The sequence below is a fragment of the Belonocnema kinseyi genome, chromosome 10 (assembly GCF_010883055.1).
Source record: "Belonocnema kinseyi isolate 2016_QV_RU_SX_M_011 chromosome 10, B_treatae_v1, whole genome shotgun sequence".
Classification (NCBI taxonomy): domain Eukaryota; kingdom Metazoa; phylum Arthropoda; class Insecta; order Hymenoptera; family Cynipidae; genus Belonocnema; species Belonocnema kinseyi.
Genome location: NC_046666.1, coordinates 13,453,417 through 13,466,414, shown reverse-complemented (window position 1 = coordinate 13,466,414; position 12,998 = coordinate 13,453,417). Strand labels below are relative to the sequence as shown.

General features: G+C 29.9%; 1 protein-coding gene across 1 annotated transcript in view; it reads left to right on the top strand.

The window, feature by feature from the left end:
- The window catches only part of LOC117181743 (interaptin-like), a 47,290-nt gene that overhangs the window by 18,081 nt on the left and 16,211 nt on the right, over nt 1-12,998 (top strand). Inside the window, exons 4-5 of the mRNA XM_033374707.1 lie at nt 4,683-4,930; nt 7,559-7,666. Coding sequence (XP_033230598.1) covers nt 4,683-4,930; nt 7,559-7,666 — 356 coding nt within the window. The remainder of the gene's footprint in view (nt 1-4,682; nt 4,931-7,558; nt 7,667-12,998) is intronic.

The following is a 12,998-nucleotide window of genomic DNA, read 5'->3' as shown; positions in this document are numbered from 1 at the left end:
CACGAAGCGCCACATCGAGTTAAGAATTCAAGATCATAAATAAGAATATTCAAAATTCAGGAGCGGACCCACCTTTCTCAATACTTCTTATTTATTATCCCAAATTTACAACTAGATGTTGCGCTTCGTGTAAAAATAAGTTTGGAAATAAAAAACGTTTCGGTAAGCTAGGAAATTAGTCACGTGACACACTCGGCACATGGGCTTCAAGCTTATTAAATTAAAAAAAAACTTTTTCTAGCGATTTTTTAAAAATAAAGTTTAAAAAAATTTTTTTTAAAGTTTAAAAATTAACAAATTTTTTTTTGTTAATCAACCTGCTTTACCTTATTCATGAACATTTTCCCAAAAAGATATAAGGTTAGTGAACTTACATTCGCTAAAAACATTTTTATATCGTGCATAAAGTTTCTTTACTGTCTTAATTGTTATAAATTAATTGAAAACAAAATTGATTTTTTTTGTATTTTAAAACCTAAAAACATTTTTTATCTCGATCTTCCCTGTGGAATCTTATACAATCAATGTTTGATTACAACCAAATACCAACAAAATTATCAGTTCACAATTAACATAAAAAATTTATTTAATAGGCTGTTTAAAATAAAGAAACTTTCTTTTTGTACTAATTTTTATAAAATCAAAGCTTATAAGATTTTAAAAATACTTAATTTTATATTTAAAGCAATTTTTGGATGAAAAAAATTTTAATGATTAATGTTATTACATCTTCCCTCTTGAAGAGATAAAAATCAGTACTTAACGTACCACCGAATTTTCAGGTAACGTCCTTTTGTAAAAGAAACGCAAATTGTTCGCGAAGCGGCGGTGTAATATTTGTTTAAGAGAATCTCAATTCTTTAAAGAAAAAACTAAACAGTTATCTTGAGGCGATAAGAATTTTTAAGCAAGGGACGTCCCCACAAACCTCTCATTATACTTTTTAGTGCAATAAATCAGAATGCCTTCAAATCATTAAGACGTCTGAATTTATAAAAGGAATAAAAGTATGTTAAGAGAAAAACTTAAATAGACTTGTGTTATATGCAAACTCTAAAGTCAAACTAACATTTTAAAATGTTATTATATATTTTTATTATATTCTTATTTTAGTTCTCCTACTTCCCCACCCTTTGATGATCTTTACTTCGCGTACTTCTTACTCTCTTACATCCTCTCACTTTCCTCACTCCTTGCGCCCCCTCACTTTCCCCATCCCTTATACTGTTCTACCTCGCGTCTTCTTCTTCTCAACCCACCCTCTACTTTCCCTTAACTTACATGCCCTTCCAGTACTTCAATCACCTCTACTTCCCCTTTCTTTAATTATCCAAATATCCCATCACAATTCCTACTTCCCCTCTCCTCGACAAGCTTCTCTTCTGCTGTTTAACCACCACTCATTGTCCCTACTGACCATCCCATCACTTTTCATCACTCTCTCTGTTTTTTTTCCTTTACTTCGTTTCACTTCCTCTCACTAACCATCCCTCCCGTAATTTTACTTTTCTCAATTCTTTCATTCACACTTCCCATAGTCACTTTCCTTTTCCTACCTAAATTCATCAAGACGTAAGAATTTTTAAAAGGAATAAAATTATGGTAAGAAAAAGAATTGAATACGCTTGTGCTAAATGCAAACTCTAAAGTCGAACCAAGATGTTTGAATATATTTATATTGTTATTGTAATATATGTCTCCTTGCCTTCCCCCACTTAAGCCTACTTGCCTACTTCCCCTCCCATCACACCCGCTACTTTCCCACCCCCCACTACACTTTACTTGTTCTACTAACATTCCTTCACTTTCTCTCACCCGCTTAACCTTCTCACCATCCCCCTCGCTTCCATCAATTAATCCACCTCTATTTCCTCCCTTTTCGCTTATTCTACTACCCATTTCATCACAACCACAAATTTCCATATCGACTTCTTCCTTCTCTATTTATTTTTACCTCATCGCTCTTACTCACTACCCCTACCACCACATTCCCTACTTTCCCTCCCATTGCTAAACTTTATTTCCTCTATATACCCACCTTATACATACTTTCCCTTCTTTCCATCTCCTCATTTCCCTTTCCTTACCCTTACTTATTTTTACTTCTTCTGACTTCCCCATTCATCCCGTTATTATCCTTCTCTTAATTCTTTTACTTACCCCCCCCCCTTACTTCCCTCTTTACTTTTTCTCTCATCACTTACCCTACTACCCCTACCATAACTTTATATACTTTAAATATTCATCCCTTCATGCCCTACTTCCTTATCCTCACTTCCCTTCCCCTACTTAAATTCATAAGGATGTAAGATTTGTTACAAAGAATAAAAGTATGCTAATAAAAAAACGTGAATATGCTAAAATCAATCAATGGAATATTTTTTACTTTTTTAAAATTCAGTTGAATTCATTTAGACTTCATACGGAATTCATCTAAATTCTTTTTAATTCTTTAGAATTCTTGTAAACTTTTTTAATTTACCCTGAAATTTTTTAATTTAATTTTTGTATTCTGCTAAATTCTTTCAATTCTACTCGATTCAATGGACTTTCAAACGATTTTTTAATTCACTTTTAATGCACTTTTAATTATTTTTAAATTTAATTTGAATTCTTAGACGTTTCTTAATTTCTTTCAAATTGAATGAATATTTTTTAAATCACCTTGAAATTTTATGTATTTAATCGACTTTTTTCACTTTTCCTAAATTTGTTCGAATTTTATTTTACTCGCAGATTTTCCTAAACTTTCATTTCAATTCTATTAAATTGCATAAATATCTTAAATTTTCTTAACTTATTGTAAATTTTCTCCAATTGTACTGAAATCAGTGGAATATTTTGTTATTTATTCAAGTTAATAATTTGAATTTATTTCGGTTTATAGTTTTCTTCATTTTTTAACTCTTTCTAAATTTTTTTGAATTTACTTAAGTTCTTTTAAAATAATTCAATTCTCAAATAAACAGATTTAAACAAAAAATTAATTTCTACTAAATTCATCCTGTAGTCTTCAACTTACTTTTACTATTTTGAATTTTTTGCTATTTTGAATTCTCTTTAATTCTTATAAATGCTTTTAAATTTTACAGAACTAATTAGAATATTTTGGACTTTTTACCATGTTTTCAATGAATTTGAATTCATTTGATATTCACTCTTAATTATTACTAATTAATTTTGAATCCCTTATATTCTTTCGAATTATCTTGCATCTTTATTATTCTTCCTTAATTTTTTTGAATTTTCTTGAATTTTTTCAAATTTACTACCATTTTTCTGTAATATGATATATTAAAGATTTCTTTTTAAATGCATTTAAATTAATTTGGAATTCACCCTAAATTCTATTTAATTCTTTGGAATTCTTTATAATTTTGTTTAATTCCACCTAAATTCTTTCGAATTCAGTTTAATTCTTCCAAATTTACTCAATTCTACTCAATTCCAAGGATAAAATTTCTTTTTCAATTCAGCCTGAAGTATTTTAAGCTCGGCTGGATTTTTTCGGCACGCCGAGAAATGCTTTACAATTCCCTTGAATTTTTCTAAATTTACTGCAAATTTAATGGATTAAATGAATATTTTTAAATCCTTTTAAATGTTTTTAGTTCCAATAATTTTTTCTAAATTTGTTCGAATTTTATTTAATTCGTAGATTTTTTTAAATTTAATCTTTGTTTCAATTCCCTTAAATTCTTTTGAATTCTCTCTGAATTTTGTTTACCCACATTTCACTCAATTCAATGGAAATTTTTATAATTAATAAGTTTTGTTAAATTATATAATTTTAAATTCTTACGAATTTCGTTAAAGTTTCTTGAATTTCCTTAGAGTTCTCTTGATTTTTTAAACTCCAGATCAACTTTTCTGAATTCACTTGAATTCTTCTAGATTAATTCAATTCTACTCAATTAGAGTCCTTTAAACTCACCTTGAATTCTTAGGAATATTTTCCATTTCTTTTTAATTTCCTTGAATTCTTATAAATTCATTTTAATTTTACTTAAATGAGTGAAATATTTGGAAATGTTCTACCATATCCCACTCAGCCCTGGGTTATTCTATTCTACCCTATTCTATTATATCCGGTCCTATCTTATCATAACTTATCCTGTCCTATTCTAACCCTACCCTATTTTATCCTATTCTATAATATCCTATCATGTTCTATCCTATAATATAATACCCAATCTAGCCCTCTCCTACCCTATCCTACCCTATCCTATCCTACCCTATCCTGACATATCCTGCCCTTTCTTGTGCTACCCTATAATGTCATATCCTATCTTATCATATCCTCTTATGTAACGTACTGTCCTATCCTATCCTAAGCCATCCTATCCTACCTATCCTATCCTATCCATTCTATCCTATCCTATCCTATCCTATCCTATCCTATCCTATCCTATCCTATCCTATCCTATCCTATCCTATCCTATCCTATCCTATCCTATCCTATCCTATTTAAATAAAGAAAATTTGCTTACTGACGTATGAAAAAGTTATTTGACCACCTTAGTGTTTATTATTTCCAAAACTTTATATTTATTGCAACTAAAATTTTTGCTGAAGTGGATCTTTTACATTCTAGTCACGTCTTTTTTTATTGTTTCATTGCACAAGAGTCTAGAAAGCAGTAAATCAAAATCTACTTGTGATCTGATGAAAATCCGTTTCAGAGAACTTAGCAAGTTTGGTCTCTGGGATAAGAGCCAATGGGCTGTAATGAGCAAACTGGCGGAAGCAATAAACCAGGACGTGAGGATCATCCTCGAGCTCGTGCGAGATAACGCGCGAATCAACGAATCGGTGAAAAGAGATCGCGATAACACAGTCAAGAGGATACAAGTAGATATGAAGAACAAGATTTCCGAGTTTGATAAGCTGAAAGTGAAGAACGTTGAACTCAAGAAGGAGATAAAAAGTGGCAAGCCTCTATTTTTATAAATATTTATTTCTCCGAAAGTTTTTTTTTTGCAAAAACTTAACAAAATACTATCAATTTGAAAGTGTATTTTCGAAAAGAATCATTCGGGTCAACGGACCACCGCAAAGTGGGGTGAAATGAAAAAACGGGGCGCAAAATAACTTGTAGGGCGCAAATCATTACCAATTTTGAATTTTTTTTGATAAATTCAGCAATCTTTTTTGAACAGAATTATAAGAGTCGATTTTTAAGTTTTTTTTTTATTTAAACTGTTGTTTTAATGCAAAAAAAGGAAAAAATATCGATTTTGACGGTTTTATTTTTAATTATCTTGAACAAATTTTCCCCTGCTCAATTTCGCTTGAATTTAATGCACAGGGGTGCTTAAATGAAAAAAAATTTTGACTTATTAAGTTAATTGTTTAAAAAAAATTATACTAACAAATAGCCAAAACCATGGATTGGCCGCTCGCAAAGTATAATTCTGCGTTAAAATTGCTTGTCTTTACCGTAAAAATGACACTTAATGATAAAAATTTGTCACTTAATATTTGCTTATATTTGTTAAACAAATGCCTATTATCGGCATTTATGGGCAAAAAGAATCGTTTTTTCTTCTTGTTCTACGCAAACTATTATGTCAGTGATTTTAATTAAAGAAAATTGGTCAGCCGATATTTTTTTATAATTTTGATTAACAAATTATATAAACAAATGTCTATTATCGGCAGTTGTGGGCAAAAAAGAATCTTTTTTTCTTTCTAATTTGTACAAACTATCTTGTCAGTGATTTTATTTGAAGAAAATTTGTCGACAGTTTTTTTGTTAATAATTTTTTTCAACAAATTCTAAAAACAAATTCCTAATATCGGCATTTATGGGCGAAAAAGAATCTTTTCTTCTTCTTATTCTGTCTTCAAATATAGTTGGCCATGTTGTTGAGTGATGCAAATTTATCATTCAATAATTTTTTAAATATTATTTGAGGCTTTTATATAAATTAATATTTTTTATCAGCGTTTATAAACAAACAAAGTTTTTTTTATCTTTAAATTGTCTACAAAAGATATCTTGCCAGTGAAGTGTGGTAATAAAAATTTATCTTCTCATTTTTTTTTCTAATTTTTAAACAAATGATGATTATAGATATTTACTGAAAAAAATAGTTTTTATGCTAATCGTATTTTAATTAATTAACTTAACATCATTTGCGGCACTTAGCAAAAAAAACGACATTTTTGTCAGCAAATTCTAATAATGAACATTTTTTATATTATTTATTTAAAAAATTATAAATAAATATTGGGTGACAAATTTTCTTTAACTAAAATTACTGAACAGGTATTTTGTACAGATTAAGAAGAAAAAACTATCCCTTTTTGCTCATAAATGTCGATAATAGGCATTTGTTTATACAATTCGTTGAGAAAAATTATAAAAAAATATCAGTTGACAAATTTTTTTAAATTAAACTCACTGACAAGATAGTTTGTACAGAGTATAAAGAAAAAACGATTCTTTTTTGCCCATAAATATCGTTAATAGGCATTTGTTTATGCAATTTGTCGAGCAAAATTATAAACAAATATCGGTTAACAAATTGTTTTAATTAAAATACCTGACAAGATAGTTTGTACAGAATAAGAAGAAAAAACGATTCTTTTTTGCCAATGAAAACCGATGATAAACATTTGTTTATATAACTTGTTAAACAAAATTATAAAAAAATATCAGGTGACAAATTTTTTTCAATTAAAATCACTAACAAGATAGTTTGTACAGAAAAAGAAGAAAAAACGATTCTTTTTTGCCAATAAATGCCGATAATAGGCATATGTTTATATAATTTGTTTAAAAAATATAAACAAATAGCAAGTGACAAATTTTCATCATTAAGTGTCAATTTTATGGTGATGGTAAGCAATTCTAACGCACAATTATACCTTGCGAGCGACCAATCCATAATTTTGGCTATTTGTTAATATAATTTGTTTAAAACAATTAACTTAACAAGTCAATATTTTTTTTATTTATGCACTCCTGTGCATAAAATTCAAGCAATATTAAGCAGGGGGAAATTTTTTCAAGAAGATTAAAAATAAAACCGTCAAAATCGAGATTTTTTCCTCTTTTTCCATTAACATAAAAAATTAAATAAAGAAGGACTGAAAAATCGGCTCTTATAATTCTGTTCAAAATTAAATTCTGAATTTATCTAAACAAAAAATCCAAAGTCGGTAATGAATTAAATTGGTCAACGGGGCGAAATTCATTCAACTATTGTATAGTCTTTAGCGTAAACAAATATTATTGTAAAAAAGTGATTCAAAATTAGCAATATGTTCAAAAAAATTTTCAGTCAAAACTAGGGCCTTTTTCAAAAAATTTTAACTCCAGTTTTGACAAGTATGAAAAAACTGCAAGATAAAAAACTGTGCTAGCTGAAGTAGACTTTAAATTTTATAAATTTTTTGTTTGATTCCATCATTATTCTAGAGCTGAAAATATAAATAAATTATTATTTTTAAACAAACAATGCAAAAATGTCACGTCTTTTTGATAATTTTTTTATTAGCAATCACAATATACATTTTTTAAATCCTCAATAGGTATAACATATTTATACAGTTACAGCTGAGCTGGAAGAAATGCAGAAAAATAAGCTGGAAATGAACCAAAAAAACTTGGAGTTAACCTCAGCTTTACAGGAAGCAAGAAAAAATATGTCTGTTCTTGGTTTGTAAAATTTTATTATATTATCGGACATAATTCATTATTCTTACAATTAGGGGAATTAAGGGAATTCACATGTCTTATTTTTAGCATTTTTAGTTTTAAAATGAAAATCTTATGTTGGAAAATACAATAATTTCTTCAATTCCTTTCAAAGTTTACGGCCAAATTAAAAAAAAAATATTTAGGGTTTCCCAAAGTCATTTTTTGTACATAAAATGTTTATTTTATTTAAATAATCGCTGCAAATATATTTTATTATTTTTATTTTTCAGACAGAATTTAATAAAAGTATTTAGGGGTCCCCTAACTCGGTGTTTGAAAATGTATTGCCTATTATATCCTATTATATGCTATTTCATCCTATCATGTCCTATCATATTTTATATACATATATGGTGTATGTTATATATAGTCCAATCATATTCTATCCTATCTCATTCTATCATATCCTATCCTATCATAGCCCATGATATTCTATCCGATCCAATCATATTCTATCCTAACTTATTTTATTACACCATTTCCTATCCTTTTGTATCCTAACGTATCGTATCGTAGCCCATGATATCCTATCCTTTTGAATCATATTATATCCTATCTTATATTATCCTACACAATCCTATTCTCTCCTATCCCCTTCTAATATATATCATCCTACTCTACTATATGGGCTGCAATACAAATTTTTGGGCTCCTTTACTTTTTTCAAAAAATCAATTTTCTTGTGGAGGTGCCAAGCTTACGTTAACCCAGCACCTCCACTTCTTTAAATCACTAAATAATAAAAATTCAATTACACCAGACTTTTGGGCTTTTTTGAGCTCTTAAAATTAGCAAAAAAAATTTTCCGCAAACCAACCCTTAACTTCCCAAATCAATCCCCTTCAACAAATTAAAAATTTTCAGTAATTCAATAACGGGATATTTTTGGACCTTTTTTGGGCTCCCAGAAAATACCCACTTTGATTTTCGGGTTCCAACCCTTACAGCAAACAATTAACCCCTTTGTAACACGCAGATACGAAATTGTCAAAAAATAACTTTTATAAAATTTTAGAGCTTGAATAGAGTCACTTATTTTTGGGCTCCTTGAAAATACCTACTACGATTTTTGGGCTTTAACCCTTAACGTCAAAAATCAACCCCTCTCTACCACGTAAATACAACTTTGTCTGCAAATAAATTTATGTGGAGTTTTTTAATGGAAATAGAGTCCCTGATTTTTGGGATCCTCGAAAATACACGCTACAATTTTTAGGCTTCAACCCTTAACGTCAAAAATCAACCCACGTAGATACTACTTTGTCAAAAAATCAATTTTTCCTGAATTTTTCAATGGAAATAGAGTTTCTGATTTTTATGTTCCTCGAAAATACACGTTGCGATTTTTGGGATTTAACCCTTGACGTCAAAAAATTTATTTTTTGACAACGTTGTATCTGCGTGGTAGAGAGGGGTTGATTGTTGACGTTAAGGGTTAAAACCCAAAAATCGCAACGTGTATTTTCGAGGAGCCCAAAAATCAGAGACTTTATTTCTATTGAAAAATTCTACAAAAATTTATTTTTTGACAAAGTGGTATCTACGTGGTAGAGAGGGTTTGATTTTTGACGTTGAGGGTTGAAGCCCAAAAATCGTAGCGGGTATTTTTGAGGAGCCCAAAAATAACAGACGTTATTTTCATTGAAAAATTCTACAAAAATATTTTTTTTTGAGAAAGTTGTATCTACTTGGTAGAGAGGGGTGGATTTTTGACATTAAGGGTTAAAGCCCAAAAATCGTAGCAGGTATTTTCAAGGAACCCAAAAATAACAGACGTTATTTTCATTGAAAAATTCTACAAAAATATTTTTTTTTTGAGAAAGTTGTATCTGCTTGGTAGAGAGGGGTGAATTTTTGACATTAAGGGTTAAATCCCAAAAATTGTAGCAGGTATTTTCGAGGAGCCCAAAAATAACAGACGTTATTTTCATTGAAAAATTCTACAAAAATATTTTTTTTTGAGAAAGTTGTATCTACTTGGTAGAGAGGGGTGGATTTTTGACATTAAGGGTTAAAGCCCAAAAATCGTAGCGGGTATTTTCGAGGAACCCAAAAACTAGGGACACCATTTCCATTTGAAAATTCTAGAAAAATTTATTTTTTGACAAAGTGGTGTCTACGTGGCAAAGAGGGGTTGATTTTTGACGTTGAGGGTTAAAGCCCAAACATCGTAGCGGGTATTTTCGAGGAGCCCAAAAATCAGGGAATTTATTTCTATTGAAAAATTCTACAAAAATTTATTTTTTGACAAAGTGGTATCTACGTGGTAGAGAGGGTTTGATTTTTGACGTTGAGGGTTGAAGCCCAAAAATCGTAGCGGGTATTTTTGAGGAGCCCAAAAATTAGAGACTTTATTTTCATTGAAAAATTCTTCAAAAATATTTTTTTTGACAAAGTAGTATTTACGTGGCAGAGCAGGGTTAATTTTTGACATTAAGGGTTAAGGCCCAAAAATCGTAGCAGGTATTTTCGAGGAACCCAAAAATCAGGGACCCTATTTCCATTTCAAAATTCTATAAAAATTTATTTTTTGACAAAGTGGTTTCTACGTGGCAGAGAAGGGTTCATTTTTGCCACTGAACGTTGAAGGCCAAAAATCTTAGCGGGTATTTTCGAGGAGCCCAAAAATCAGAGACTCTATTTCCATCGTAAAATTCTGAACAAAGTTATTTAAAAAAATTGTATCTATTTGGCAGAGAGGGGTTCATCTTCGACGTTAAGGGTTGAAACCCAAAAATCGTAGCGGGTATTTTCGAGGAACCCAAAAACTAGGGACTCCATTTCCATTTGAAAATTCTAGAAAAATTTATTTTTTGATAAAGTGGTGTCTACGTGGCAAAGAGGGGTTGATTTTTGACGTTGAGGGTTAAAGCCCAAACATCGTAGCGGGTATTTTCGAGGAGCCCAAAAATCAGAGACTTTATTTCTATTGAAAAATTCTAGAAAAATTTATTTTTTGACAAAGTGATATCTACGTGGTAGAGAGGGTTTGATTTTTGACGTTGAGGGTTGAAGCCCAAAAATCGTAGCGGGTATTTTTGAGGAGCCCAAAAATTAGGGACTTTATTTTCATTGAAAAATTCTACAAAAATATTTTTTTGACAAGGTTGTATCTACGTGGTAGAAAGAGGTTGATTTTTGACATTAAGGGTTGTAGCCCAAAAATCGTAGCGAGTTTTTCCGAGGAGCCCAAAAATCAGAGACTTTATTTCGATTCAAAAATTCTAGAAAAATTGATTTTTTGACAAAGTAGTATCTACGTGGCAGAGCAGGGTTGATTTTTAACGTTAAGAGTTAAAAGCCTAAAAATCGTAGTGGGTATTTTCTGGGAGCCCTAAAAAGGCCCAAAAATATCCCGTTATTGAATTACTGAAAATTTTCAATTTTTCGAAGGGGATTGATTTGGGAAGTTAAGGGTTGGTTTGGGGAAAAATTTTTTTTGCTAATTTTAAGAGCCCAAAAAAAACCGAAATTCTGGTGTAATTGTATTTTTTATTATTTAGCGATTTAAAGAAGTGGAGGTGCTAGGTTAACGTAAACCTGGCATCTCCATAAGAAAATCGATTTTTTGAAAAAAGTAAAGGAGCCCAAAAATTTGTATTGCAGCCAAAAAAAAACCCAAAATTCTGAGCTATGAAAAATTCAAAAATTCGATTGTGGAGATACTAGGTTAATGTACCTTGTTAAATTTTGCTTGATAATGACGAAAACATTAAAAAAGACAGATAAAAATGAGTTAATATCTTCAAAAGTTATTGCACTTTTGTTATGCTGCAAAGTGGTCCAACAATCGATTTTCGCCGACAAATTAAGCTAGAGGTTGATGTTGATTTTCAAGTAAAAAAAAAAACTCTTTATAAAATTTTACATCAGTCCCTTGAGGCCGAATATCAATTTGCATTTTGTGTTAAATGTTATGTTATTAAACAAATACAACAGAAAGCGATAGAAATTGATACGCAAACACAAATATTATAAGAATAAGTTGAAGTAAAAATGTAACTCTTAAAACAAATTTTATAAAGAAATTTGTAATAATAGAAATTATATAGAACCAAATATTTTCTCTTCATGAAAAATCGTCTTGAAATACACCACAATATTATTTCACATTATGATTTTTCACCGGAATAAATATTAATAACTGTTATCAACAAATTATATAAAAAATTGCATTATATTCGTGCTTTTATAAAAAAAATGATTTTTTAAAGAAGACTAGATGCTGAAAAATATATTTTTTTTTGGTAAAAACACCAATCGGATGCAATTCTTCTTATAATTTATTAACAATAATGGCAAATACTATTGACTAACAAGATTTTTAATGTGAAATAACACTTTGTTGTGTTGAAAGTTGATTTTTCATGATAAAAAAAAACCATTTTGATCCTTTAAAAGTTCCATAAATGTATTTTAGTTTAAAAAATTTGTTTATAACAGTGAAATGTTTTCTGCAATAATTTATTATTATGATATATGTGTCTTTGCATCAATTTCTATTGATATCCGTTGTACTTTGCCGGTTTACACAATGATAAAAAATACATTACATTGATGAATATTTTACCAAATTTTCCATTTTTCTCAATCGGCTCTAATTCTCTAACAATGGGAAGGTCAAGCGCAGCCAGCCAGCACTACGATTCGAAACGTTAGGACATTGTTCTCTTAAATTTTTAATAATTTCCCAAATAATGAACATTGCTAAATGGTTTTGGGCTCATTTTAAGACTATTTTCACGCGGTATTGTAATATTATAATACTGTCTAAAAAAGCCTTTACAATGAGCCAAAAACATTCAAAAATGTGCATTATTTTTGAAGTTAATAAATATTTCACAAATATATGAAATGTGTGTGTGTTATAAATTTCTTGTCATATTACAAAAATTGAAATTTGTAACCAAAAAGTTGTAAAATTTGAACAAGATTCTGCGACTCCAAGGGTAGAACCTGTCTGATTCGAGACGGATTACTTTTCCTATTTAAATATGGGACACCGAAATGACATGGACATAGGATGTCGTAAAGATGTCGTAAAGGTGTCGTAAAGATGTCGTAACGATCTCGTAAAAACGTCGCCAAATTTTGTGCCCACTGTGTTATGCAGGTCGGCAAAATGCAAATTTCCGACTGTTATTCCAAAGATGCTTCAAGCTTGAAGGAGGTTTAAGAATTTATGATCTGACGACCCGTCGAAACTGGAAAGTCTCACTCCTACTTTGCAGAAAATTTGTCAGTTTTCCTCAGAGAGTCAAGACAGAGGGATCTACCTTTCTGCTCTAAG